The sequence below is a fragment of the Panthera uncia genome (genome assembly GCF_023721935.1).
Source record: "Panthera uncia isolate 11264 chromosome A1 unlocalized genomic scaffold, Puncia_PCG_1.0 HiC_scaffold_17, whole genome shotgun sequence".
NCBI lineage: Eukaryota > Metazoa > Chordata > Mammalia > Carnivora > Felidae > Panthera > Panthera uncia.
In genome coordinates this window covers 84381255-84407755 of record NW_026057577.1, presented here as the reverse complement: position 1 = coordinate 84407755, position 26501 = coordinate 84381255, and the positions used below count along the sequence as shown (strand labels likewise).

At 43.2% G+C, this 26501-nt stretch overlaps 1 protein-coding gene and 1 long non-coding RNA gene across 10 annotated transcripts in view; one reads left to right on the top strand and one right to left on the bottom strand.

Annotated features, from left to right (window-relative positions):
- MAN2A1 (mannosidase alpha class 2A member 1) overlaps positions 1-22220 on the bottom strand; it is a 166564-nt gene extending 144344 nt beyond the window's left edge. Inside the window, exon 1 of one of the 3 annotated variants that reach the window (XM_049647694.1) lies at positions 21496-22220. In XM_049647694.1, the coding sequence (XP_049503651.1) occupies positions 21496-21630 (135 nt within the window). In that variant the 5' untranslated portion in view covers positions 21631-22220. Of the gene's footprint in view, positions 1-370; positions 4299-7864; positions 11099-21495 lie in introns of those variants that run through there. The other 2 variants (XM_049647695.1, XM_049647696.1) reach the window with 2 other exon arrangements.
- Positions 22221-22599: 379 nt separating this feature from the next.
- LOC125934357 (uncharacterized) overlaps positions 22600-26501 on the top strand; it is a 202843-nt gene continuing 198941 nt past the window's right edge. For 6 of the 7 annotated variants that reach the window (XR_007461351.1, XR_007461349.1, XR_007461347.1 and 3 more), the window contains exon 1: positions 22600-22862. This is a non-coding gene — a long non-coding RNA (uncharacterized LOC125934357). Of the gene's footprint in view, positions 22948-26501 lie in introns of all 7 variants that reach the window. The other variant, XR_007461352.1, reaches the window with a different exon arrangement.

The window sequence follows — 26501 nt, the reverse complement described above, 5'->3', positions numbered from 1 at the left end:
AAAGCTGCCTAGAGCTCAACAAGCACACAGTGAGAAACAAGCACACACATCTGGGAATATTCCTACAATGGCTCTAGCCCCATAACCCATGGATGAGCATATTATTCAAAATAAATATTACAGGAGGTAGATGTTTCATGAAAAATAATCCTGAAGGCGCTAAAGACGACTTCGATCTCATTGTAGTTTTTAAGATACAATTAATGATCAGTACCTGGAATTCTGTACTGAATTAATAAGTCCATGGAGAAAATTGTGGCCTGGGGATATGTCAGCAGAATGGTCTAATGAAAATCATTTTTTTTAAACTATATTATGCAGTGGAATAAAACCTCCCTCCGGACAGCTGAAATTCTTGAAATATACATACCTCGTAAGCAAATTCTTGTACACAAGACAGAAGAAGAGTAGTATGACCTTAAAAGGATGCACTTGTAGTCTGCATTGAAGTAACAGAAATCACAGGTATCGTTTCAATTATGCTGACAAGTCAAAGAATACTGATAGCAATACTGAAAAAGACAATTTTCTGTAGGGTAAGAAAATCACTTGTGAGAAAAACACTTTATTCTTTGATTTGCTAATCAGTTCTATAGGGAGGCCATGGTGTTTTACTGCTGATGAGTGGAGAAGGAGGTCATGCTATTTGATGTACTCTGCTTTTGATGAAAGGGAAAAACTGAATAATAATAAAAAAAAATTTCACTGATATCAATGACTTTTGAGGGAGAAAATTTAGAGCCTACTACAAGGCAAAACAGGATCAGTAGCCACTCAGTGTATGAACAAAATCAATCAATGTGCACCTACAGCCAAATCTGAAAGCTTGTTCCGCAATTACTGGCCCCGGGTAAACACTAGCTGCCGAGATCAGCATCACGATGATCACTGAAACTCGGCTGAATCTGTACATCAGCATCTTCCTTCCTGTTACAGTGGAAAAATTGTGTGCCTTCCCCCTCCCCGCTTCAAAGGCCAACACTTGACTGGGGAGCTCCAAACCCATCTCTCTCAACAGCTCAAAGGCTGTACTCTTTTGGTTAAAGCTCTCTCAACACTGCTTCATCAAACTCCCTTTTCAAAAGTAACTCATTCTCAGTAGTATAACATGTAACATTAGGTCAAACTATATGAAATTTGCCATTCTCATAAATCAAATATAGTACAGTTCACCAATTTCCTAGGGTTCAACTTAGCATGATATCTTGTCTAAAACACCAAATCAAACTCCAGTGCTTCCCTTAGCCCCACAATCCCCTTCCAGGGCCCCAGCGCCTTCAGAGACATACAGAGGTTATCAACAGTCTGTACTCACTATATACATTCCTTATAAATTCCTATTCTCTCATCTGCCCGCTGTATTCAGCCTGTGCGTACCACTCCACCCAAACTGCCCCTGAACAGGCCCCAAAGACTTCCATGGAGTCAGTCATGATAAGCACACGCTGTGCTCACCTGACTCATCATCTTGAGGAGCATCTAGCACACTAGACCACTTCTTCCTCCTGGCAACGTTTTCTTCACCTACTCTCAGCCCAGCATGCTCTAGGTTTCCTTCTGCCTCTGGTTTCTCAGTCTCCTTCTCTCCCCAGTAACTACATGATGAAGGGCCTTAAGGTTAATTTCTGGGACCTCTGCAGTCTCTATACTATCTTAAACTATCTCATACACTCCATGGTTTAAATTCCATCATTTGTACTGATGTCTCATCTACATTTCTATCTCTAACTGAAGCCTCTTCTCTGGAAAACACCATACATCCAAATGACTACTCTGCTCGTCCACTTGGGTTTCAAACTTATGCCCCAAAGAACCCTCCCAAATAAGCCTTCTGCATCTTCAGATCTTCAGTAAGTAGCTCTAATGTCCACCTAGTTAGCCACTCCCCAAATCTTGGTGGCATAACGGATTCTTCCTCCTTCCTCACCCCGCTCACACATCCAGTCTATCTGCAAGCTCTTTCCTTACTACCTCTACAATAGCTGTTGAATCACTCCACGTCTCTCCCTCTCAACTGCAACCATGCTGATCCAATCCTCTGACAATCTCTCTGTCTCGTACACAGCAGCCTCTTAACTAATTTCCCAATCCTAGGCTTACATCCTTCAACCGTGACCTATGCAGCCGCATTGTATCTTTCTTACAATACAATCCAGAGCTAGTTTCTCACTGCACTTACACTACCATCAGTAAGGACCTGTATCCAACTATCCCCCCTCCCCCAATTTAGCTTCACCCTCATCTCATCTCAGTTCTAAGCCAGTTCCTCTTCAACCCATCTCGAGACCTTCATACACGTTCTTCCTTTATAGAGTACTTCAGATCTCACCTGAAATGTCCCCTCAGCATAGCCTTCCCAAGCCATCCTGTATAAAACAGGCCTTCTCAGGGGCACCTGGGTGGCTCCGTCAATTAAGCGTCAGACTCTTGATTTCAGTTCAGGTTATAATCTCAAGGTTTGTGGGATTGAGCAGTGCAGAGCCTGCTTGGGATTCTCTCTGCCTCTCCCTCCCCCTCTCAAAATAAATAAACATTTCAATAAATAAATAAATAAATAAATAAATAAGCCTTCTCATGTGATTCTGTATTATGTCAACTTATTTTTTGTCTTACTACATCTTTTACCTATTTTATTCATGTACTATTTATTTCCCCATCTTCATCACTAAATAAATATTTATCTTGAGAACAGGCACCACAGCTATTGTTATTCATCACCATACCCTGATGCCTAGCACAATGCCTGATGCACAAAAGAACTGCAAATATTTACTGGGGGTGGGGGAATCTGTGTGCAACCTTTTCTCTAAGATAAGGAAGTATTAAATGTCACTTTTTGGCACAGTTTACACCAAAAATAATATGAATAAAAATGAAACACTAACATTTTTGAAGAAGTAAATCAACAAAAATCTTCACTGTGACCCAAAACATAGGTAAGAATGAGAAGTAAACGTCCTCAATTATAGGGTGATCTTCATCGAGTAAGAGGAAAATAATATAGAAATTGAGTCATGTCTGGCCACAGTGACAATCATGACTTTGTGAGTAGGGTAAAATATGTGACTCTTCCTCTAGGGCAAACAGAGATTATGGATTTTGTACAGTCCAACCACAATTTTTCAACTTTCACTACCATTAGTAAGCATGGCTCAATGGGCTCTGACTTTCAACTGATGTGGGGGAGGGAAAGAGTCTGATAAAAGAACCCAAGGTGATTCTGAAATTCTTCCTACCATGATAGTGATAGAAAATCTTCACTCAACCAAATCAAGTTTCTAGTTCAGAGACCTATAGAGAAAACAGTATTACATGTTTATAAGATAACCACCAATGCCACCAAAGGCGGCATTCAAAAGAAACAAAACTTCACTCCAAAATGTATGTGCTTGTAAGTCTGAAACTCTAGCTCCATACCACCTATCATTCATGCTTTCTTTTCCTCTGTATTGTTGGATTTTGTTAGATTCAGTATATTACTCCATCACATCAAGATATTTCTGGACCTGGATTCCATCACTAAATGTGCCCACCATGCAGTAAATGTGACTGGGTAAAAGGCTCTAACAATAACCATCAGAAGCATCTGAAAGACTGCTCAAAATTACAAAACCCAGGAATCCACCCTGGAATCTTGGGAAGAGTCTCAGAAACTGCAGTGTTTATGTTCCACAGGTGATTCTGGTGATCAGCCAGGTTGGGGGCTGATGTCTCTGACTTCACACATGTCAGTGCAATATCTAAGATAAACAAGCCAAAAATAATCCACTTGCCAAATCACCCCTAAACTAGAGGGTAACATAAATTCATAAACATGCAACTTTTGATAATCTGCTTAACTGGGTATTAATTCTTCTAATTATCCTTGTACCAGATTCTTCCATCTCATGCTCTAGGATATTATACTTCACCACATTTTTATTTTTAAGTAACTGCAAATAATGATTACCTTTATTTTTAATGACTCCTTTTAGCTAATAAAGGCAGTTTAGGTGAATGGTTAAGCACATGGGCACTGGGTCAGATGATGTGGGTTCCAACAACACCTTTGGTACACTAGCACTGTGACCTTCAGAAAATAACTTAATTTTTCTGGGCCTCAGTTTCTTTATGGGGAAAAAAAGTGCTAATACCTACTGCTTGGAATGGTTACAAAAGAACTTAGCACAGGGCCTTCCAAGAAGCAGGCACTCAAGAAGACATTACTTCTGTTGTTGCTACAATAAAAGTATGGCTTTGTAAAATCACTTTGAAGGGTACAACTTTCCAGGGTACAACTGTGATTAAGAACAGACTCTAGGGATGGGGCGCCTGGGTGGCGCAGTCGGTTAAGCGTCCGACTTCAGCCAGGTCACGATCTCGCAGTCCGTGAGTTCGAGCCCCGCGTCAGGCTCTGGGCTGATGGCTCGGAGCCTGGAGCCTGTTTCCGATTCTGTGTCTCCCTCTCTCTCTGCCCCTCCCCCGTTCATGCTCTGTCTCTCTCTGTCCCAAAAAATAAATAAAAAACGTTGAAAAAAAAAATTTTAATAAAAAAAAAGAACAGACTCTAGGGGCACCTGGGTGGCTCAGTCGGTTAAGTGTCAGACTCTTTGATTTTGGCTCAGGTCATGATCTCAAGGCTAGTGAGTTCGAGCCCTGCATCGGGCTCTGAGCTGACAGTGCGGAACCTGCATGGGATTCTCTCCCTCTCTCTCTCTCCCCGCCTCTCTCTCTTTCTCTCTGTCCCTCCCCTGCTTGTTCACTTGTTCTCTCGCTCTCTCTCAAAAATAAATAAATAAACTTAAAAAAAAAAAAAAACAAGACTCTAAAGCCAAGAGTATTATCATCAAAACAGGACAGGAGACCCAGCCTCCATCCTCCCACAAAGATCAACAATGAAACAGCTATCTGTGAACAAAAACAGCTATGGGACAGCCCTGGAGTCTCCTCACAGCACAGTGGAACAGAACACCTGAGAATAACCACACAGTAAAAGAAGGAAGATGGCTTCATTTTGTGCACATAATCCCATCCCCCAGGCCGGCACTGCTCAGGGCCACAAGGGAACTCCCCAGTTAGAAACAGTTCCCCTTGGTAGGAAAGAAGAGCAGGGTAAAACCAGGTTTCCCAGTCACTGGGAGTACCACACCAAGAGATATACAGAGATATCTAGGAACAAGAAAATAAAAAAAAAGCAGGGGCTAGCTACCAAGAGCGGCCACACAGCATGAATAAGAATGGTTCACAGTGACCTGCTCTACAGACAAACCCAGCAGCTTTCACCATTGTAGAGGGAACCAATGGCCAGCACATCTGCCATGGAACCTCTGCAGATTTCACCAACTTTCACCTCACATGTATTGGCATTACTGATGCCAGCCACCTGTGTCCCTCCTACTCTCTCCCCACTCAGCCTCTCTGGAACTTAGGAACCACACCAGCAGCCAGCCCAGGCCTCTGCGGCTGCTCAAGTGCAAAACTCCGGCCCAGAACCCCGCGGCTGACCCCCACTGCCATGGAGCTAGCCCCTCCAGCGATGCACTTGCATGCCGCCAACCTGATGCTTGTCTCCAACCTCCACTGCCTGCACATGCTCAGGAAGAGACTCTGCAGCCACAGGAGAGCAAGCCTATAGCCAGGGCCTCCACGGCTGCTTACGGGCACGGAGGAGGCCCTGTCTTCGGTCACTAGCCTGCACCGCCACACTCACCTGGCGCCAAACACTCCAGCTGCGCAACTGCATGTCCTCAGCCTGACCCCCATCACCAGCCTCCACTGCTGTGTGTCCGTGATGAGACTGAGCCGTTGTGGCTCATGGCACATCAACATCCAGGGCCCGTGCAACTACCAGTGCCTCCACGGTTGGCCCCAGCCCTTGCTGCCTGCCTTGGCTCCTACCACTACATGTATGTCTGCAACCAGCCCTCCACCACACAGGCCTCTGCAGCTGAGGGCACCACCAGCTTAGGACACCACTCTTGTCTGCCCTGGCCCCTACCCACTGGGCCTGGAGGTGCCAGTGAGGACTCAAACAGCCCTCACAGCCACTGCAGACACCCTGCAGCATTTGCCAAGGACCACGCAGCTGTTAATGCTGTGGACCCCAGCAACCTGAGCCAAAGAGACATCATGCCACCCTCAAAACCGATGCCGCCACATGCCCCTGCACCGCTTGAACTTGCGTCACAGGTGGCAGACCTGGGGTCACATGCTGGGATCACTAGCATGTTCCTGCTTCCCCTCTCCCCCGCGAGTGAAAGACTTCCCTTACCAAAGCCAGTCCATAAAATCTGGAGGTGCAGATTTCTTCAAAGACATAAATTTCCATACAAGGTTATAGAGATCACAGAGGATCTGGAAAACATGACTCTACTAAAGGAATACAGTAAACCTCCAGTAACTGGTCCCCCCCAAAATGGAAATATAGACATTTCCCAGCAAATAATTCAAAATAATGTTCTAAAGATGCTCAGAGTTACAAGAGAACACAGATAAACAATTTAACAATACCAGGCAAACAATATAAGAACAAAATGAGAGGTTCAACAAAGAGATGGAAAACATAAATAAAAACCAAACAAATTCGGGAGCTTAAGAAAACAATGACTGAAGTCAACAAAGACCTTTAACATAAGACTTGACCAAGCAGAAGAAAGAATAAGTGAGCTCCAAGACAGAACAATTGAAATTATCCAGAGAAGAAAAAAGAAAAAGGAAAGGAAAAGAGTGAAGAAAGCATACATCATCTGTGAGGTAACAACAAAAGAACCAATCTGCACATTATTACAATTCAAGAAAAAGAAGAAAAGAAGGGTTCAGAAAGCTTACTTAAAGAAATAACAGCTGGGGCGTTGGGTGGCTCAGTCAGCTGAAGCCCTCGATTTCATCTCAGGTCAGGATCTTGCAGTTCATGAGTTCAAGCCCCACATCAGGCTCTGTGCTGACAGCAGGCCAATGGCCTGCTTCAGATTCTGTGTCTCCCTCTCTCTCTGCCCCTCCCCTGCTCGCACTGTCTCTCTCTCTCTCTCTCTCTCTCTCTCAAAAATAAACATTAAAAAAAAAAAAGAAAGAAAGGAAGAAAGAAATAATGGCTGAGAACTTCTCCAATTTGAAGAGATTTGGATATCCAAATTCATGGAGCTAAGAGGTCACCACACCAAATCAACTTAAAGAGATCCTCTCCAAGACTTTACAGGGCAGGAGAGAGTGGGATGATATATTCCAAGTGCTGAAAGAAAAGAAATGCCAACCAAGGATACACTACCTGACAAAGTTGTCCTTCAGAAGTGAAGGAGGGATAGACTTCCCCACACAAACAAAAGCTAAGGGAATTCATCACACAACACCCGCCTTACAAGAAATGCAGAAAATAGTTCTTCAAACTAAAATAAAACACACTAATTAGTAACATGAAAACCTATGAAAATATAAAAACCACTGGTAAAGGTTAAGTATATAGTCAAATTCAAAGTAATATTTTAATATGGTAAAGTGTTAGTCATTTAATTCTTGTAAAAATGTCAAAGGACAACAGTATTAAAATAACTACAGCAACAATAATCTGTTAATGGATACACAATAGAAAAAGGGAAGTCGTGACATCAAAAAGGAAAGCAGGGAAAAAGAGTAAAGGGGTAAAGTTTCTGTATGCAATCAAAGTTGTTACAGTAAAATGGACTATTCTATTTATAAAATGTTCTATGTAAGGATCATAGTAACCACAAAGCAAAATCTACAGCAGATTCACACATGATAAAGAGAAGAGAATCAAAGCCTACCACTATGGAAAATCACCAAGTCACAAAGGAAGGCAGCAAGAGGAAGAAAACACATGGAAACTATGAAACAGCCAGACAACAATTAATAAAATGGTATAAGTTCTTACCTATCAATAATTACTTTAAAACTAAACAGAGGGGCGCCTGGGTGGCTCAGTTGGTTGAGCGTCCGACTTCGGCTCAGGTCATGATCTCACGGTTTGTGAGTTCTAGCCCCGCATCGGGCTCTGTGCTGACAGCTCAGAGCCTGGAGCCTGCTTCAGATTCTGTGCCTCTCTCTCTCTCTGCCCCTTCCACATTCACACTCTGTCTCTCTCTCCTTCAAAAATGAATAAACATCAAAAAAATTTAAAAAAAAAAAGTAAGTGGACTGAATTCTTCATTCAAAAGACAAAGAATGGCTGGATAGATTAAAAAAACCAAACAAAAAAACAAGATGTAAGCATATGCTGTCCATCTATGTACATATGGATATATCCCCATACAAAGACGCACACGCACAGTGGAATCTTATTCAGCGACAGAAAAAGGAAACCTTCCATTTGTGACAACATAGATGGATCTTGAGGAAATGCTAGGTGAAATAAGTCAGACAGAAAAAGTCACATACTATATGATAGCACTTGCATGGGGAATCTAAAAAAGGTGAACTCAAAAAAATACTAGAATGGTAGAGGTTGGGAGGCAGAATGGAGAGACGTTGATCAAAGGGTATAAACTTCCACTTATAAAAAACAAAAACAACTAAACTAAGCAAAAAAACTTCTAATCATGAGTAAGTTCTGAGACTGTAATATATAGCATGATTATAGTTAATACTGTATTACATAAAGTTGCTAAGAGAATCAATCTTAAATGTTCTCATCTTAAGAAATAAATAGTATTTATATGACATGACGGAGGTGTTAGTTAACACTATGGTAATATCCATTTTATAATATCCACGTAAGTGCATCAAATCAACATATTGTACACCTTAAACTTATACAATGTTATACATCAACTATATCTCAATAAAGCTGGAAAATAAAATAAAACAAAAAATAAAGCCCAGTCAAATTTAAATTCTGGCTCTACTACCCCAGAGTAACCTTGGGCAAGTTACATAACTTCTCTGTGCCTCAGTTTCCTCATCTGTAAAATGGAGATAATACATCACCCATAGGGTGGTTATGAGTGCTACAAATCAGTTTAAATGATGCTTGGTGTGGTAGGCAGAATAATGGCCACCCCAATGATGTCCATGTTCTAATCCCTGAAACCTGTGAATCTGTTACTTTACATGGCAAAAGACTCTGTTGATTTGAGTAACTTAAGGATTGGGAGATGGGGAAAACTGTCCCAGAATATTTGAATAGGCCCAATGTAATCACAGGGGTCCTTACAAAGGAAAAAAAGGAGGTGGGAGGCAGAGTCAAAGGAGATCTAAAGATGGAAGAGGAGGTCAGAGTGATGCCATACTGGAAGGGCGCCTTGAGCCAAGAAATGCAGACAGCCTCTAGAAGCTGGAAAAGATGTGGCAATGGATTCTCCCCTAAAGCCCAAAGAAGAGACGCAGCCCTCTCAACATCTTGATTTTAGTCCACTAAGAGCCATTTAAAACTTCTGACCTCCAGAACTGGAAGGTAATACATTTTTCTTGTTTTAGCCACTAAGTTACAGAAACTATAGGAAACAAATACACCTGGTAAAGAGCTGACCCTATATAAAGCTTAGAAAGTGTCCGCCCACTTGCAGTCCCTACTAGAGGAAGTCCATCCAAATCCCCATCAGAAGAGTTGGAGCGCTGTGAGCCCCAGCAACCCAGAGCCCATGCAATGGAGGAATGAAAGGTGACACCATGTGACTACACAACCTCTTTCCGAGGGGCTCCTTTTGGTCTCATGCACTTATCTTTGAACAAAAGATGTAGGAAAAGACTTTATAGTTAAAAATACTTTTCTCGGAAAGAAACATCAACATCTTCATCTTAGACAGTTGTAGGATCAATGAATAAAAAGTGTTTTTAAAGCTATTCTGGAGCTGTGGAGGGGCAATCGGGACAAACACCAAACACCAAGGTGGCTTGGACCAAGGCAGGGGAGGCAGAGGAAAGAGGAAGGATTTGACAAGACAAAGGAAGTTAGGGAAGGGAGTGACAGGAAAAGAAGAAACATAGCCTTTTGGGGGGTTTTCTGTTTGTTTCTTTTGCTGAGGCAACTGGGAAAATAACGGATGGCATTTTAGGGAAGTAAGGAGTGAGTCCTGGGGAAGGAATGGGGGGGGGGGGGCGGCAAAGGTTCTCTTCTGGAACCATTAGAAAGTGGTCTAATGGTGTCTAATGTGGTATTCGAATAGTGGTGGTATGAGGGTGACAACAAAGTCTGAAAGTCAGGAAAATACACAAACCTGAGTGGTCAGTGTGAATATGAATTTAAAGCAATGGATAAGAATGGGGATTACCTAGACAGAGAGCACAGATCTGCCTTTAATAATTGTAGAAGGCTCACCAGGCAATTCTCACACATCCCCAGTTAAGAGCCGCTGTATTAAAACTAAATATAAAAACAGAGATTTGGTAAAAGAGAGTCTGTATTTGCAGCAGGGTGTCACTGTTACCGCAGTAGTTCCAGGTCAGTCAGCCGCCATTCAGCTACACAGAAAACCCTGCTATTTATATTTAGTCAGATCTCAGGCACTTAACAGGAGGGCATTTGGGTTTCATCAAATGACAAGAAACCCCTCAAGTGACCACTCCCCATCTTAAGATGTATAGTACTGAAGCCCAAAAAAGCGTGAACTGAGGCAGGGACCGTATTTGTACATGTAACTCTACCAAGTTGTTACAAGCCACAAACCACAGTGACAAATGACCTTTTAATGGTGTTTTCCAGACCTGAAGCTTATCATGCCTGAATCTCTTCCAAGGTATTATGGTCTTTGTGCTTCCACTCGTCCACTCAAAGAAATAAATGCACTCACCAGGTGAGCACAAAGAACACTTAATTACGTAAAACCTTGCCAAAACACAGGAGCATCGGGTTTTGCCTTGGCAAATCATTATTCACAAATCTCACGCGCGCCTGGGTATGACGTTAATAGAGGCTACTCAGATACAGGTGGACAACAAGCGTGCAGGTGACTGTAAAGGGAAGAGCTGGGACTTCAAGCTCACCATGCTTTGCCCCAGGAGGGTACCCTTGGGACTCTGCAGCTGCCAGAATCACTGTGCCTTCCAGTCCAGACCTAGAATTAACAACAGGCCACACCGGTTTTTCCCACTCTTTGTGAACCCCCATCCTCTTGCCACCTCCAAAAATGGGATCAGGACTCCGGTTGCTGGCGCTTTCTCCAGGCTCCAGGACACAGTCCCATCCCTCCCCCCTCCATGAGTTTCCAGATGTATATTGAGATTAGAACTATATGGCCCCCATCCACACCACCCCAATGCAGCTGCAAAGAAACCACCTCCTGTTAAGACAACATTTTAGACATGAAGCTATTATATAAAGCGAGATTCTGCAAAATGGGTATCTTCTTCAATATGATGATTAGAACAAGGGCTTGTAAGTAGCACAATGTGTTTACACTGTAAAATATGTCCATGCAATGCAGTTTTATAACTTTCAGATACATTTAATGACTGCAAATAAAGTGGTGCTAAGCAAATTAGGTGTTGACGAATAGAATACTTCCTTTAATTCATTACTTCCCAAACTGTTCTGTGGAACATTACCTTTCTTTACATTTTTTTGCAAAAGTATCTTTTTGAAAACCACACTGGTTTTATTTCTACAACGTATTTTTAATGTATTTCTATTCTTATATATAGCACTCTGAGATAATGTCAACAGTGTATCCCACCCAAGAACATGAATGAAAGTTCATGGGATATACTTTCAGACAGCAACAAATCCCAAGGAACCAGGGTCATGCTGTCATATATCACCTGGTCAATGACTGCTGGTCGATGTTGCTACTCTGTCTTATATTTTTGGAGATAGGCCTGTCTTTATGCACAAGGGTTGTCATTATGTACTATTTACATACCACCTAAACTCATTGTGCATGGATGAATGGCATATGTTGTATGCTAGGATCTGATGATAAAAGTTCCGTAGACATGTTTACCCAAGTAATTTTCAGAAACATAATTTCAATGTAAAAAGAGAAGAATTGTAGTGGAAAATACAAATCAACTTAAACAGTGTTAGCCTATTAAAATGAATGCAACTGACATGACTAAGATGGTTTTTCGTACAGAAATAGTATTGGGGGCCTCTGAAGACTTGTTTTAAGTAGATAATCAGCCTGGCTCCAATCTTATTTATACTAATCATCTACTGAATAAGCCCATTTTATTCCTTACTGACCGGAGAAAGGTAAGTATTTAGCCAAGTCCCATCTGAATTATCATAAATTCTGAATTTCCTAACTCTTCTGTACAAGCAGCAAAGATTCTAAAGCTTTACAAATCCTTTCCTACAGACTTTGTAAAAGTCCATCTGAATCAATCGATCTGTAAGGGCAAGGTGGGGCGTGGTAAATACCACAGAAGGAACAAACGCAATAGTAAGGCACAGTATGATATATAAAAATGTAATGAAAACAAATTTCTAAGTACCACACAGTCAGCTATAAAGATGAATTAAGGATACAAATTCCTTGGGTTCTTCTCAAATCTTTTTTTCTTTCTTACAAACAATCATTGGTTAGATCTTCTCCCTGAAAGTTCTAAGAAATACCTTGTATCTCAAGTGTTGTCACTGGACCCTACAAATTTTCAAAAGTTGGCCTTGAGTCAAAGACAGTTATAATTTCTTCAGTTTGGGGGGAGGGTGTGGTCAGCCACTCATCAAAAAGGAAGGGCTCTTCTTTACTATCAACAAGAGGCAGTATGGGGGTACTCAGAAATCTGTCTGACCTTAAAAACAACCGTAAGCTATGAAGTCCCTATTTTAAGTGTTGTTTTTTGATCTTTAATAAACCCATCTCTCCCTCTCTCTTCTCTCTCTCTCTCTCTCTCTCTCACACACACACACAGAGAGAGAAAGAGACAGAGAGAGAGAGAATTACCTATTTTCTGTTCTTATAACCTAGAAAAAAAAAATCCTTTAGCTCCATAATTTGGGCCCAAAATGAGAAGGGTCTTTTTTAGTTTCCTATTGAAATGCTCCTTTGAAATCCTTCCTTAGGACAGTCTTATCTTTTCTTAGGTATGCTGATCAATGAGCTGGTTTCTGACAATTTGAATACAAGCTGCTTCATTATATTAGCATCTGCTACACAATAATCTCAATATGAGAAGCATAGCTTTGGCTATAAGAAATGTTCCTTGGCTGTCTGCTCTCTTCTCACAAAGCACAGTCCAGAGTGAGCTCATCCACTCTGACTTTGCTGATGACTACCAGATCAGCATCTCCCTTCCCTCATCTCTCACTTGGGCACCCCAGCCCCCGTGGCTACTCCACTAACATCCACCTCCTCATACTTGAACCTGAGGTTGGTTTCCCAAACCGGGTTATCTTCCAAACTATCCCTTTCTGCAAACAGTTTTAGCTAATTCTCCAAACGCCCTAAAGGAAAGAAGAGGGAAAATTTTTCACTCAAGCCACACCCATCGTTACCCTTGATAAAAATCTGTTAGAAAGCCCTGAGGCTTCTTTTCACAAAATGTCTGCACACGTTTTCCTCTTGATTCTAGCCATTTCAATACTGGTACATATAGGGATTTAGTGCCTTATGTCTGTATTACCTCAAACAGATTCTCAGCTGCCTTTCTGCTTCTGAGTCTTCCTACACACTGCTACCAGAATAATCTAGATTGAAAACTCTTAGCTCCCTTCCAGGTCTAAAATTTTCTATGAAATTAATTCTCCAACGTGGCTTTTCCTGATATACTCCGTAACTTTCAATGGTTCACTACCATTTGAGTCATGTAACTTCCCAGGCTGGCTCTCAGGGCAATTCACAATCTGATACCATGCTACCTATCATGTTTTCCCAGTTACTCTTTACAAACACCAAAGATCCCAAATCAAACCAATCTCCTCACCTCTTCTCATGGTGCAAGGCTCTTTCATTACCACAAGCCTTCAGAAGCTCTGTACTCCACACTAGGAATGTTCTTTCTCTCTTCAGAGTCCTACCCAGTCAGAAAAGCCTGTCTTTTGTCCCAGGTCCTTTGGTCAACTTGAGCCAGGCTGTTGTTACCTGGCTTAAGTGCTGAATTCCCTTTAAGGCCTCTGCCCTTAAACCAAGAGTAAGAATTAAGATCATGGACTCTTATTTTATTCTTAGGTCCTGTGTCCCAAGACCCCCTGCACAGTGCCTGGTACATGATAGGTACTCCATAAATCTGTGTTCATTGGTAATAACTAGCATTTACTGAATACGTACTATGTGCCAGGCACCGTTCTAACTTTTAAAAATTAACTCTTGTGATGAATAAATAGCATTCAGCTGTCTCTAATTGTTTCACAAACAGCAGTTGCGTTGCTTCAAATAACTAAAATGCTCTTGCAAAGCAAGTAACATTATCTAGTAACCTCTAAGGTAATTCTCAAATATATGCTGAGTAAAGTACAACAACAAGCACTGAATTATAGGCCAGGATGCATATTCCAGGTATGCTATGACTGGTTACAGGACCCAGGACAAACTGATGAGGTTAACTTTATGTGTCTCAGTGTTATCTGAAAAATCAAAGACTAAACTACCTGATCTAGAAGGATCCTCCCTACTCTAAAATTCTATGCCTGACTTCCTATTATGACTTTTCTAGGGGTGCTCGTGACTATTAAAAGAATGACTATCTCTATAGACTCTCAAAATGCAGATCCAGGACTTTTTTATGGAGAAAATAAATGTGAGAGTAAGTCATATTCTCTGGCTTCTATCTGCTAATGTTCCACAGGTAAAAATGTTACCACAAAGGCCAGGACCCACAAGTCCCACTTTCTTCCATACTTGTGGTATGAAGGAGCAGGGGAGAATTGCTACAAAGTCTATCTTCAGCCCCAAAGTACAGCCTTGCCCTGAATGAGGAGTGCTTCCCATCACAAAACACCATCCGTCCTAGAAAAAAACATGTGTTTACAAAGAAAAATCAATCAATCAATCACTGGCCAATTTCCCTGCTCTCAAGACTCCTCATTCAGGACAAGGAGGCTGACTGGTGGCAAAAAGTCACATCTGAGGCCTGCTCTGCCTTTGGAAAAAGAATTTCATTTCTCTTGACTCCCAAAGGTGACTGACTGCCTGCAAAGGAAGCCAGTGAGAAATCCAGATGCATGTGAACAATGCACAAATGCATTCATTTAAAAATAGGGGGGAAAATACTTAAAAATCACAACACCAGTTAGGTTCATTACGCTCATTTTGTTCAGACTAAGTGTACTGCAATTTAATGATGACAGTTCAATCTCTGAGGACACAAATGGGATGGTGGCCTGTGCCAAAAGGAATGAAGAAAGTCACACATAACCTTCAAGAAGCATGAAGAAGGATCAAAATTAGCAGGAATTAATTACTCTTGGAAGAGCAGCAGTCCGGTGCCCGTGCAGACATGCTGGTAGTTCTCTGCCTCCGAGGTGAGCAGCCTTCAGGGTCTCAGAGAGGTCTGCCAAGTTCCATCCTAGATCTACAGTTTATGAAGAAGATGCCCGGACCTATGCTCTCCCTCCACAATACTAACTAACCCAAGCAGTCTGATTAGGCTCAGAATTCAGCCTATCTGTGAATTATAGCACATCTAAAATACAATAAAGTCATGGTTTTCGATCTGGAGACTATGGATCAATTTTGCAGTTCATGCCCCAGAACCCTCCATCCCAGAGCAGTCCTGTAGTGAGAAATCTGCAAGTGATAGAAGGGAAACAAATTAAACATGTCAAGCATGTCCATGCTCCAGCACAGAAGTTCCCCAAGGATACTCGGAAATCCGTGAAACATGTATATAACACCAGTTTTAAAACACACTCTGAAAACACAAACTAAGTTTCACTAAGTTTATCTAATAACCAGGTGACAAGAACAAGAATTTTATTTTCAACATACACCTCTGCTTCAACAGATCTAACCATACTATTTGCCTCTAACGTTAATAATAGAAAAACACAGGTTACACCTGGGGTTGGCAAACTTCTTCAGTAAGGGGCCAGAGAAGAAATATTTTAGGCTTTTTGGGCCAGAGAGTTACTGTGGCAACTACTCAGCTCTGCTCAACTTCTGTAGTACAGAAGCAGCCAGAGATGATTTGTAGCAAAACAAGTGTGGCTATGTCATGAAATATTTAACCACTTGAAAACATAAGAACCATTTTTAGCTTATGGCCCTACAAAAAACAGGTGGTGGGTCAGATTTGGCCACAGTTAGCTGACTTAGACTGAGTTCAAGACCAGACATCTGGGGGCACAAAAGGAAAGGAATAACTGCCAAGAACTTCATTATTTCCCTACCCCACTTCCATCGTCCTTCCTTTAAAAGAAACCTACTTAAAACAAAATGAAATGAACAAGAGGGAAATCTCTATCCACTTCCTGGTTTTCCTCCAGAAGAAATAGCAAATGCAGTAACTAGAATCATCAAAATTAACATAAATAAAACAAATGCACTTTAGAAAGTAAATAGCTTGCCTGAGAAAACTTCACACACCTCAAATTATGTTTGAGTATGATTTTTATACTACCTTGTTATACTAATCAATGTATCTTACCTTCCTAGGCAAAAAGACAAGGGGAATATACCTAGACTACTTTTAACCTCTAATTCAACCTACGGAAAGTAAAAGATGATCTATTTACTATCACCTGCCATAACATTTTTCTCAGCACAAGTCTATTCAATTAAAAAAAAGGAAGTTTCATTACAATAATCTTCCACTTTTTCTTTAACTTGCATGTGAACATAATATCTACGCTTGTGTTTTCAGTAACATACTGCAATTTAGAATCCTAAAAATGTAAGTGAATTTTCAGCATCCAGAGAAAGGATTCATTTCATATAAAAAAAATGCTACTTCTCCTTTTGAGAATTAGAGCTAAGTCTTCTGATCTTTCCTTCCTAAAAAGCAAAATGCTAACAAAGTGCAAAGGGTATAAAGAACAGGCCTTTGGCCAAGTGATTTTCAACAGGGTTGATTTCTTCCCCCAGAGGAGATTTAGCAGTGTCTGTAGACATTTTTGGTGGCTACAACTGGGGCAAGAAGAAAGGTGTTTCTGGTTTCTACTGGATGGATGCCAGGGATGCTGCAAAGCATCCTACAATGCACAGAATAGAAAAGGCATGGGAGTTTTCAGCTGAAGTACTTCAAAGGTGACCTTTTATTTAGAAAACAGTATGTTAGACTTACAAACACAACATAAAATATTTACTGGATACCAACTATGTGCTTGTCTGCCTAACAGTACAAATAACATGACATTAAATACACTATTTCACAAAAGTTACGTTGTACCCTTGAGAGACTCATTTAATTCAAATCAGATTATTTATTACCCATCACAAGACAAATATAGCAATACTCAAGCCCTAGGTCACCAGTATAATCACCCCTCAAATTTGTTTGAACCTAAACATGGTTTCAACCTTAAAATTAGCAGCCTGGCTTGAAATTTACACCCGAAACAGAAACCCACTTTAGCCAAAATAGTCTATCTGCATTCCTGATCAACCTAATAATCACAACTATTAAAAGAAGCAAAACCCACTCTTTGGGAGTTCTTCCTCCTCTCTTCAGCTCTACCTGCACTGTAAAAGCTGATGCTACCTGGAACTCGACCACCAAGACACAAGGGAGTAAGGCCCTTCCAATCCAGCATCCAGAGGTCATATCCCATGCTTTTGAATATCCTCCCACTTTCTAAAGGTCTCTCTGGAAGCAAGGGAACAACAAGGGAAAACTAGGACCACTGGGATCGAAGAATAAAGCAAGGGATAAACGGCTGCTACTGAACTACTAATTCCAGGAAAAATCTCAACACTTATTCCAGTCTGTTAAAAAAGACCAAAGTTTTAACATCTATCAAAAAAAAAAAAAAAAAAAAACCTGACTCAAAGTAAAAACAACAAAGTGGTAATTTTAGTTAATTTGCCCTCAGCCCAGATACCCCATAATGCTAATTAATGAGTCACAGAGAAGATGCCTTTCTGATAAATAGGATTACAACATCTCCCAAACAAAAGTATTTGTTTAGGCACTGAGAGCAGTGCTGATCTGGAAACAACAAATTCAATTCAATTAAAAAAATAATAGACTTAAGTCTTCAGACCAGATGCACTCTTGCCCCAGGTGGTGTATAGGAAGTGAGCTTGGGTCTTAGTGAGACCTGGTGGGCAGGAGTTCTGCAGAACTGCTGACCTTAAGAGGGGGTGGTGGAGACCAGCCTCTCCAGGGGCTTTCCTGTTCTTGCATTCCTCTTCAATGCCCTTTTGCCACCAATGTCAAAGTTCCATCACGTCCCCAAAGTCACAGATCTCAAAGAGTACAGCCCCCTAAATGAAACAAAATCCCTTATACACAAGTGCACAAGCCCTAGCAACAAATGCTATAACCTAGAGAGAGGTTCTCTGCACTAGAGTACGGAGAAGCAAGGCACACCCTATTTTTCTACATATCCAAACATAAGACATTAATAAGACATCCTATTGCATACAAGGTAGACAGTAAGCAACTTGTTAAATCTGCTTATAAGAAGTGATGAAGAATTTCAGGAAGACCTTAATGAAGTCTCTCTTTTCCAGCTGCTCGAATTCTTGCAATACCTCAAAGCATCTTTCAGGGCATTAGGCCCTGGCCAGCCTCTTAACTGAAGTGTAAGTTTAATTAATTTTTCTAGCTGAGATTTATTAACCCTGAAATATACAGAGAAGCTAACACAGGTAAGACCACCTGTTGCCTCCAATCCTCAAAGGAATTCCTCCCAGGAGCACAGGGGAAAGCCTTCCAAAGACTATGTCAGAGGCAGGCAGCTGTCCCAGGGTGGGACAAATGAAAGTACCCTGAGTTGGGCCTACTTCTGCCCCAGAGTCTGGCCAAGTAGTAGAAAACACAGAGTTGTAGGAGGAAGGAAAACGGATGAAGCCAGAACAGCAAATAGACTGCTCTCAATTTAGGATGGCTTTAAAACATACCTTGCTTACAAAGAGACCATATACATTACTAAAGGTTCCACACTGACTAAAAGAAACTAAAATCCTAAATCCTAAGCTAAAATTCAGTGGAAATCAATCCCTTTATAGATAAATCATTCTACTAGATACCAAAAATGATGCATAGTGACAGACTAGCTTGCTTCAAATTCACCAAAGATACATAATATATTGCAAGCTCCTTTTGTTATGTTTGGTGTTCTCATCAAATTAAGGTTTACATGGGAGTTAGCAGTAATGAAAAAAAAATAAAAAAGCAACTCAAAAGACTATATGCTGTGCTGCATAATGGTTTTCATTACAATATTTAGCTGCAAAGTGAGCAACAAGACATTTTGGGAGAGATACAAATCTCAAACGTTAAAGTTTCAGAGAAAGGAGCACATTCATTAGAGCTTCATAATGAAAGTTCCTTTAAAAAAAAAAAAAAGTCATAAGCTAAGGAACCACAGAGCAACATGCTCTATCTTCCACATCAGACCTTTTCTGCAGGCAGACTGAGGCCTAAACATTAGGCAAAGAACTACTATGAGCTAGTATACTATTAGTGGCTGAGAACCTAGACTCCACAGGCCACCTGTTCAAATCTCAGCTTTTAGTTGTGTGACTTTGGGCAAGTTAATCTCTCTGTGCCTCAGGTTCCTCATCTACTAGCGGTGGGAATCGAGTTTATCCTGTAAGACACAGAGGTTGATGTCAGACATATAAGAGTTGGACTTACAGAGTGTTTATCCTGTCCACCTGTTTGGGAATTCAGTGGCTCTCCAAAACCAAATCAGTAAAAAGTGCTTTCTTCCTGAAATGAAAATCCAGTCCTGAAAATCTGAGAACAGCAACCTTAAGTATAAAAAGCTCCACCTTCCAAATCCCCTTCCTTGCACACAAAACAGAATACATACAAGAGCCTTCTCTTCCAGCAACCACCGCCACTTTCCATCAAATGCATTCTGCTCTATGCAGAACTTCAGCCCCCTGAGGAGGACTAAGGCTGGATATTAAAATATTGGAATTAACTTTGCCGAAGATTTCCCAGTAACTGAATGAGTCACTCACTTCTTTAGAAACAGTAAAATGTCAAGGTTGCCAGAAAACCCCAGCCCCAGATGTTTGCATAAATCACTTCCAAGTGATCATCAAGCCAAAGCCAAAGGACATTATTCAAGATAACAGCTTAAGTAAAATATATCAGCTTTTATGATTTTTCCTGTAATGGAGAAAATTCTGAAAATGTGATTACTGGGGTGAAAAAAAAAATCAAAGCAAGTTTAGTCCCCAAATTATACAACATATTAAGCAAGGCTTAGAATTCCTTTTGCTATGGCTTCACAGGGTGAACTCCCCACCCCCTTTTATAACTTTTATCCAGTCTCATCAACAGGCACTGGACAGACTCTGAAGTGAAGATTGAAAGATGCTCCACAGTGCTTACTACCTAAGAAGAAGCTTTTAAATTTTTTGAAACATGTTTGCAACAGCATTTCTAATACCTATCACCTGCAAAACATTTTGAGGGCTCTGTATGGATGACGGCATCCACAAAGAGGTCTTTTTTCACTTTCACAATTTAATTTTAATTAAATTCAAGCCTTTCGCCCTAGCATAACACAAGAACAAATGGCAAGGATATTCTCTGGCACTTACATGGTCAAAAAAGAAAAAAACAAAAAACAAAAAAACCTCGTTAACCTGTTCAATATCCCTGGGTCGAGTAGTTAGATCAGCTTGTCACGGCTTTGAGATCTTCAAGTTCATTCATTACAGAGTATACACAACACCCAGTTTTACTAAAATTTCTTAACTGCACAGGTCAGGGGCAAAGAAATTGAAACTTGAAATCGCACACGCGGCGCGGTATCCTTACAAACAGAACCGATTGTCTGTTTGCTTATTTTTAGTAACTTTAAATAAAAGACTTAAGACCGGTGGTTTCCCAACTCGATGGAGAATTTGACCACTGGGCGCAGGACTGAGCGCCCCACAGCTTCCGGCTTGAGTATAACACGCGCTTCCCTACTGGGCTCCCACGTCTGCTCCCAACAAACCCTATGTAATAGCTGAAGAATGACGACACTAAAATCAACCCTACAGATTCACATCTAAGAGGTCTGCAACACGAAATAAACTTTTGCTTATTACTCGAGAGACAGTGGGGTGATAAAACAGACCAGATGGGGTCTGTCTGATCAATTTTGGCGACTGGGGGCGCTCGGGGGGGCGGTCTGTGCAGCTTAACCCTGTGTGTGCCGAGGGGCTGCCCAAGAGCGGTAATCGGGCGCTGCGTCGGTTCCCCAACAGGCAGGTGCCCCAGGCCACCCCAACAGGCCCGAATGGGAGTGCGGGAACATGGCCACTACCCTGGAGCGCGATCCCGCCACCGCATGCCGCCCGGCACTTTGTTAACTCGGGGCGCCCGCGAGGAGGAGGCTCACGGGTCGCCGGCACCGTCGTCCGAACGCTGCAGAGCCGAGGCTGTAGGAGGCTCGGAGCCTCCTCCAGTTCGGCCTCGCCCTGCCCCGGCGCGGAACCTCGGCGGGAGGAAGAGGTCGCGAAGCAGCGGGGAACACGGGCCCCCACGCCTACGCTCGTGGAGCCCCACGCCGGTGCTTACCTGAGGAAAAGAACCCTCGCGGCGCGGGCTCTTGGGGTAGTCTAAGTGACCCCGGTCCAGCATCAGGTAGAGCGAGAAGATCACCACACAGAAGATCGCGCTGCCGAACACGGTGAACTGCCGGCTTAACTTCATTTTCCTCGATACACTCGAGGCTAGGACACTGTCCTCACCAAAGGAGGAGGAGGGCTGTGGACTCCTGCAAGCGGCCGCCGGAGGCTCTCTGCTCCCGGGCTCCTGCTCTCCGCGCTTTCGGCTGTGGGTGCGGATTCCGACCGCACTCCGCACCTTGTCTCCGGCGCCACTACGCGCCCTCGGCCTTCGCCCGGGCCCACCGCCCTCCCTGGGGTCGGGCGTCCCCTCCTAAGGCGGGACCCGCCTGCAGCCCGGAAGGGGCCCCCGCAAACTTGATCTCGAGCTCGGCGCCGGCACCCGGCAGGACGCGTAGGGCAGGAGGAGAAGAGGTCGCTGTCCGGACTTCCTGCCACCGCCGCCCCGACCGAGTCAGCAGGAAAAGTTTTCTAGACGAGGGCAGGCGTGTCCCCCTCACCCAAGAGATGCGGGATCGGCGGAGCTGGGGTAGACAGCACCGAGCTGCGTCTGAGCAGCCCAGGGTAAAAGAATCGGGTCGGGAGGAGCCCGGCCCCACAACTTAGCGCCGGGACCGCCAGACCCGCCCCCGCGGCGCCACCCCCGCCGGAGCGCCTTCCTGCTGCCGCCGCCGCCGCCGCCGCCGCCGAGGCCGGGCCAGGGTGCACCCCGGGCGCGGGGACGCACGGATCGGGCAGGAGTTTCCTCCGAGCGCGCGTCCGCCAGCCGGCTTCTCCCGCCCCCCGGCGCCCCTTCCTCTCCCCTCCCGGACCCGGGCTGCGCGGGGAGGGCGCAGGGGGCGGGCGGCGGCGGCGCGCGGCGGAGGAAAAGGAGAGCAAGAAGAGGAGCGTCCCCGGAGAGAAGCCCGCTCCAGCTGCAGCCGCAAGTCCCCTCCCTCCTTCCCGCCCTGTAAATGCGGAGATGGCGGCGGCAGCTGCGAAACGAAGCGCCGGTTCTCCAGCGCCACTCGGCGCTCCTACAACGTCCGCCACGAGCAGGAGGAAACTGCCGCGGCGAGGCGGCTGCTGGGTCAATACGCGCCCGCAGCCCTGGAGCAGAGCAGGCGGCCGGCCCCGCCCATTCTCGACGCGCCGGGATGGGGCGGGGCCTCAGGTGCCCAATCACAGTGCGCCGCCCAACGGGCCCGCCCCGCACCCTCCTTCCTGAGCCCAGGAGGAGAGAAGACCTCGGACGGCTTTTGTGAACTGGCAGGCAGCCTGGGTGGAGGTGAGGCCCTCTGAGGCCTTCAGACGCCAGCAGCCCACGTTCCACAGAGTGTGAGCTTTCTCCTCATTTCCTTTTTGGTGCCCAGGTTTCCTGTCCTTGAGGAACCGGGCCTGGCGTGTCTGGGACGGCAACTTGGTGAGGAGCTGTAGAAATAGAGGAGAAAGGGGCTTCTCATTATGTTCAGGCTCCTCTTTTCCTCTGTTGCTTTTGGCGACTTCCTGATGAAACGTGAAGGAAAGGAGACTGCCAACGACAGCTGGCTACAAAATCTATGAGTGGAGCCTAAGAAGTAATGCTCGTGGGGGTTAGTGTTTAATTGCCACTCAATCCCAAATCCACCCTTTTTGACTGCACCGTGAAAATGGATCTGGGCCCTTTTAAGTAAGTTTTTCTTTGCCAGCAGGTGCTGAAGCTTTGTCAGTAGAGGGCACTGAAGAGACATCGCAGGAAGAAAAGGGTTTTGCTTCTTGGTTTTGGTATATGGGTAGGCAGGCGCTTGTAGCATTCCTGGCTTTCTCCAGTGCCAAGCTCCACTAGTGGTTGGAGGTCAGAAATTTCCTCCATCATCCCTAACTCTAGTGGTTCTGTAGAGGAGGCCCTAAAGTGAGCCACTACCCATGAATAACTCTCCAGGCTCTGTAGAGACAAGATTTGTATTAGGTTCCACAGGGTAGTGTTCTGTAGGTGTGACTTCTCTGCCATTCAGTGAGCCACAGTTTGAGAACTCTGCCCTCTTCAATAAAGTCTGGATCTTAGCCCTGTGAGGGGCTGGCGAGCTCCTCTTTGGGGCGCTCTGTCCCAGCCCAGGGGTTAATTATAAGATTTGCTCCTTAAAACTGCTCTTTCTATATACTCTAGAGGTTATCTTCCCCCTAGTGAATCCCTCATTAATTATCTATTATAGTTTATAATATTTTTGCTTAAGCTTTTTATTTTTTGTTAAGCTTTACCTGTAACCCCAAGAGATGAGGTTAGGAATTTGGTTTGATTGGGTCTTTGGCTTGAGCTCGATGCTGAACTCCCTGCCAAAGGGAAATAAGATGCTAGTGATTCATGGCACCCGGGGCATCCCAATTAATCAATTTCCTGTGGCTGATTGTGATGAAGTACCAACTGAACCATGTGCCTTGGGGGCCCAAGTAGCTGTGGCTGTAAGGTGACTGGTATGGCTGTAAGGTGACTACAAGGACTATGGTGTGATATGGATTCTTTTGAGTTCCTTTGAATGCTTACAAAGAGAAACGACAAGCACAGATCAAAGTTATGACATGAAAACCAGAGAGCTTCCATAACAATGATATTTCTGAAAATTAAACACAAAATTAAAAATTTCTGGTTACTGAATTACAACTTCCTTTGAATTCACAGATGTGCCAAGTTTCTCATGTAAAAGTTAGGGTATTGATTATTAAATTATAGGACTTCAAAACTGAGAATGGGTTGGGCCCAGATGAAACTGGCAATTTTGAAACATTAAGTCACTCTGGGCCTTTCTTACCAGTGGAAGTGGGTTGCTCTCCAGTGTCTGAGGAGGTAGATTTCCTCTGCTTGAAAGCTTTGTGACAACCTCACCTGGGGACGATGCTTGAAAGGGAATATATATTCTCCTCAAAACCCACCACAATCACCCTCTGATGCCACTATAGTCTTAACGCTGCATGCTCTTGGAGGATAGGTTCACACCAAGGTGACTACAATGTGGTTACTATGTTAATACATAGGCAGAAACCTCTTGAACATGTGTAGGAGTGGCTTCTACCGCATCAGACCATGGAGGGTGGAGTAGAACACTATATTGAACCAAATTCGTTGTTAGGATGTTAATTTTTTGTTTTAGCTTATGCAGCTAGAGGTGGTTGATTGGTTGATTGAAACTTGGACTCATTGGTGGCATACAATTGGTGAAGTTGAGGTGCCCAACTTTCCCAGACATGTGGAACAGGGAATCCATGGTTTAGGGAAATGTTATACTTGACTTATCATATACAATCTGCATACCCATCTTCAACTGTGTTCTGTCAAAGGCCCAGAGACACTCCCTAAGCTGAAAAAATGAGAAATAAATTAGTGAGAGGAAGACATGAATCTTTGAAGATCTGTATGGATGCCCCCTCTGTAGGCCATGTATGATTATAGAGGATGTACCATTGATTTGGGCATCTGGATTTCAGTGGAGATGACAGAACCTAATAGCAAGAGGACAAGTGGCACTTGGGTATCACATATAATTTGGTTACATTTGTGTTAAAGGGCAACGACAAGTATGTACAGGCACTCAGACTGCCTTGGCCCACAGAGGTGCCCTAGGAACAAAACAGATAGGCAACCAAATAAGAGTACTGCTTGATGTTTATAATAGGAAAAGCTGTAAGTCAGGTAGGTAAAATCTAACTTGAGTTGGTATAGTGGACAACCACAGCTTCTCACTCAGTTTTCACACCTAAACTAATTCACAGACTCAAAAACCCCTTGATTGAAGGAGACTCCTTCAGAAAGGACCCTTCACCTTTGCTACAATACACAGTGTAAATGCTCCCTTAAGCGCTGTGTGGCCATTTACTAGAGTGACAGTACATTGGAGAAAATGAAATATGCAAATCTTTTGAGGTTTATTAGACACTGGATCTGAATTGATGCTAATCCCTAAGAATAAAAAAACACCACTTTTATGATTCAACCAAAGTTGGAGTTTATCTTGGTCAGTAGTTAAATGAAGTCTTAGCTCATGTCCTACTCACAGTTGGTCCTGTTAATTCATTTGATCCACACAACAACTGTGTGGTTATTTTTTCAGTTCTAGAACTGACAATACCCCCCGCCCATTGGCTTTTTTCCCATAAGATGAGGGTCATTATGATAAGAAGACCTATATGGGAAACTCCTGGATATTTCACTGTCTTCAAAGATAGCAAACCAGAAACAATACCACCAGAAAAGACTTGAAAGAAGCAATGGTGGTGATACCTATCACATTCCTGCTTAACTCACCTATTTAGCCAGTGCAAAAGTCATATGGATCTTGGAAAATGTGGATTACTATAAACTTAATCAGGAGGTAATTCCAATTGTGGCTTTTGTCCCAGATGCAGTATTTTTACTGGAACAAATCAACATAGCACCTGGTACTTGGTATACAGCTATTGATACAGCTAATGCCATCTTTTCTATACTTATTTATAAAAAACCATCAGAAGCAGTTGGTGATTACCTAACAGGGCCAATGGAATGCCTTTACAGGGTTACCTCGGGAGCACATCAATTCTCCTTAATATAGCCTACAGAAATGTTGATCCTCTTGACATTCCACAAAGCATCACACTGGTTCATTTTGGTTGTTCATTATGACAACATTATGCTAATTGGATCTGATGAACTGGAAGTAGCAGGTATTTCAGATGTCTTGGTATGGTATATTTGAATTAGAGGGCAGGAGAAACTAATCATGAGCATGAGATGACAACTCTAAAGTGGTCCTGGCATGTCCCACACTTTTAGGATGGGACAAGTTCTAGGATGGTACAAGCTCTACAAAAAAAAAAAAAAAAAAGCCACTGAGAGATGAGATGAATCCAATAAAATGTCATAGGTTAGAAATGATGAGGATTGGGAAAAAGAATAAAGTGATTGCTGCAGAGACTGGTCATACCAATCCTGTGGCTATGGGAGGAAATCAACAGCCCAGCTGGTAG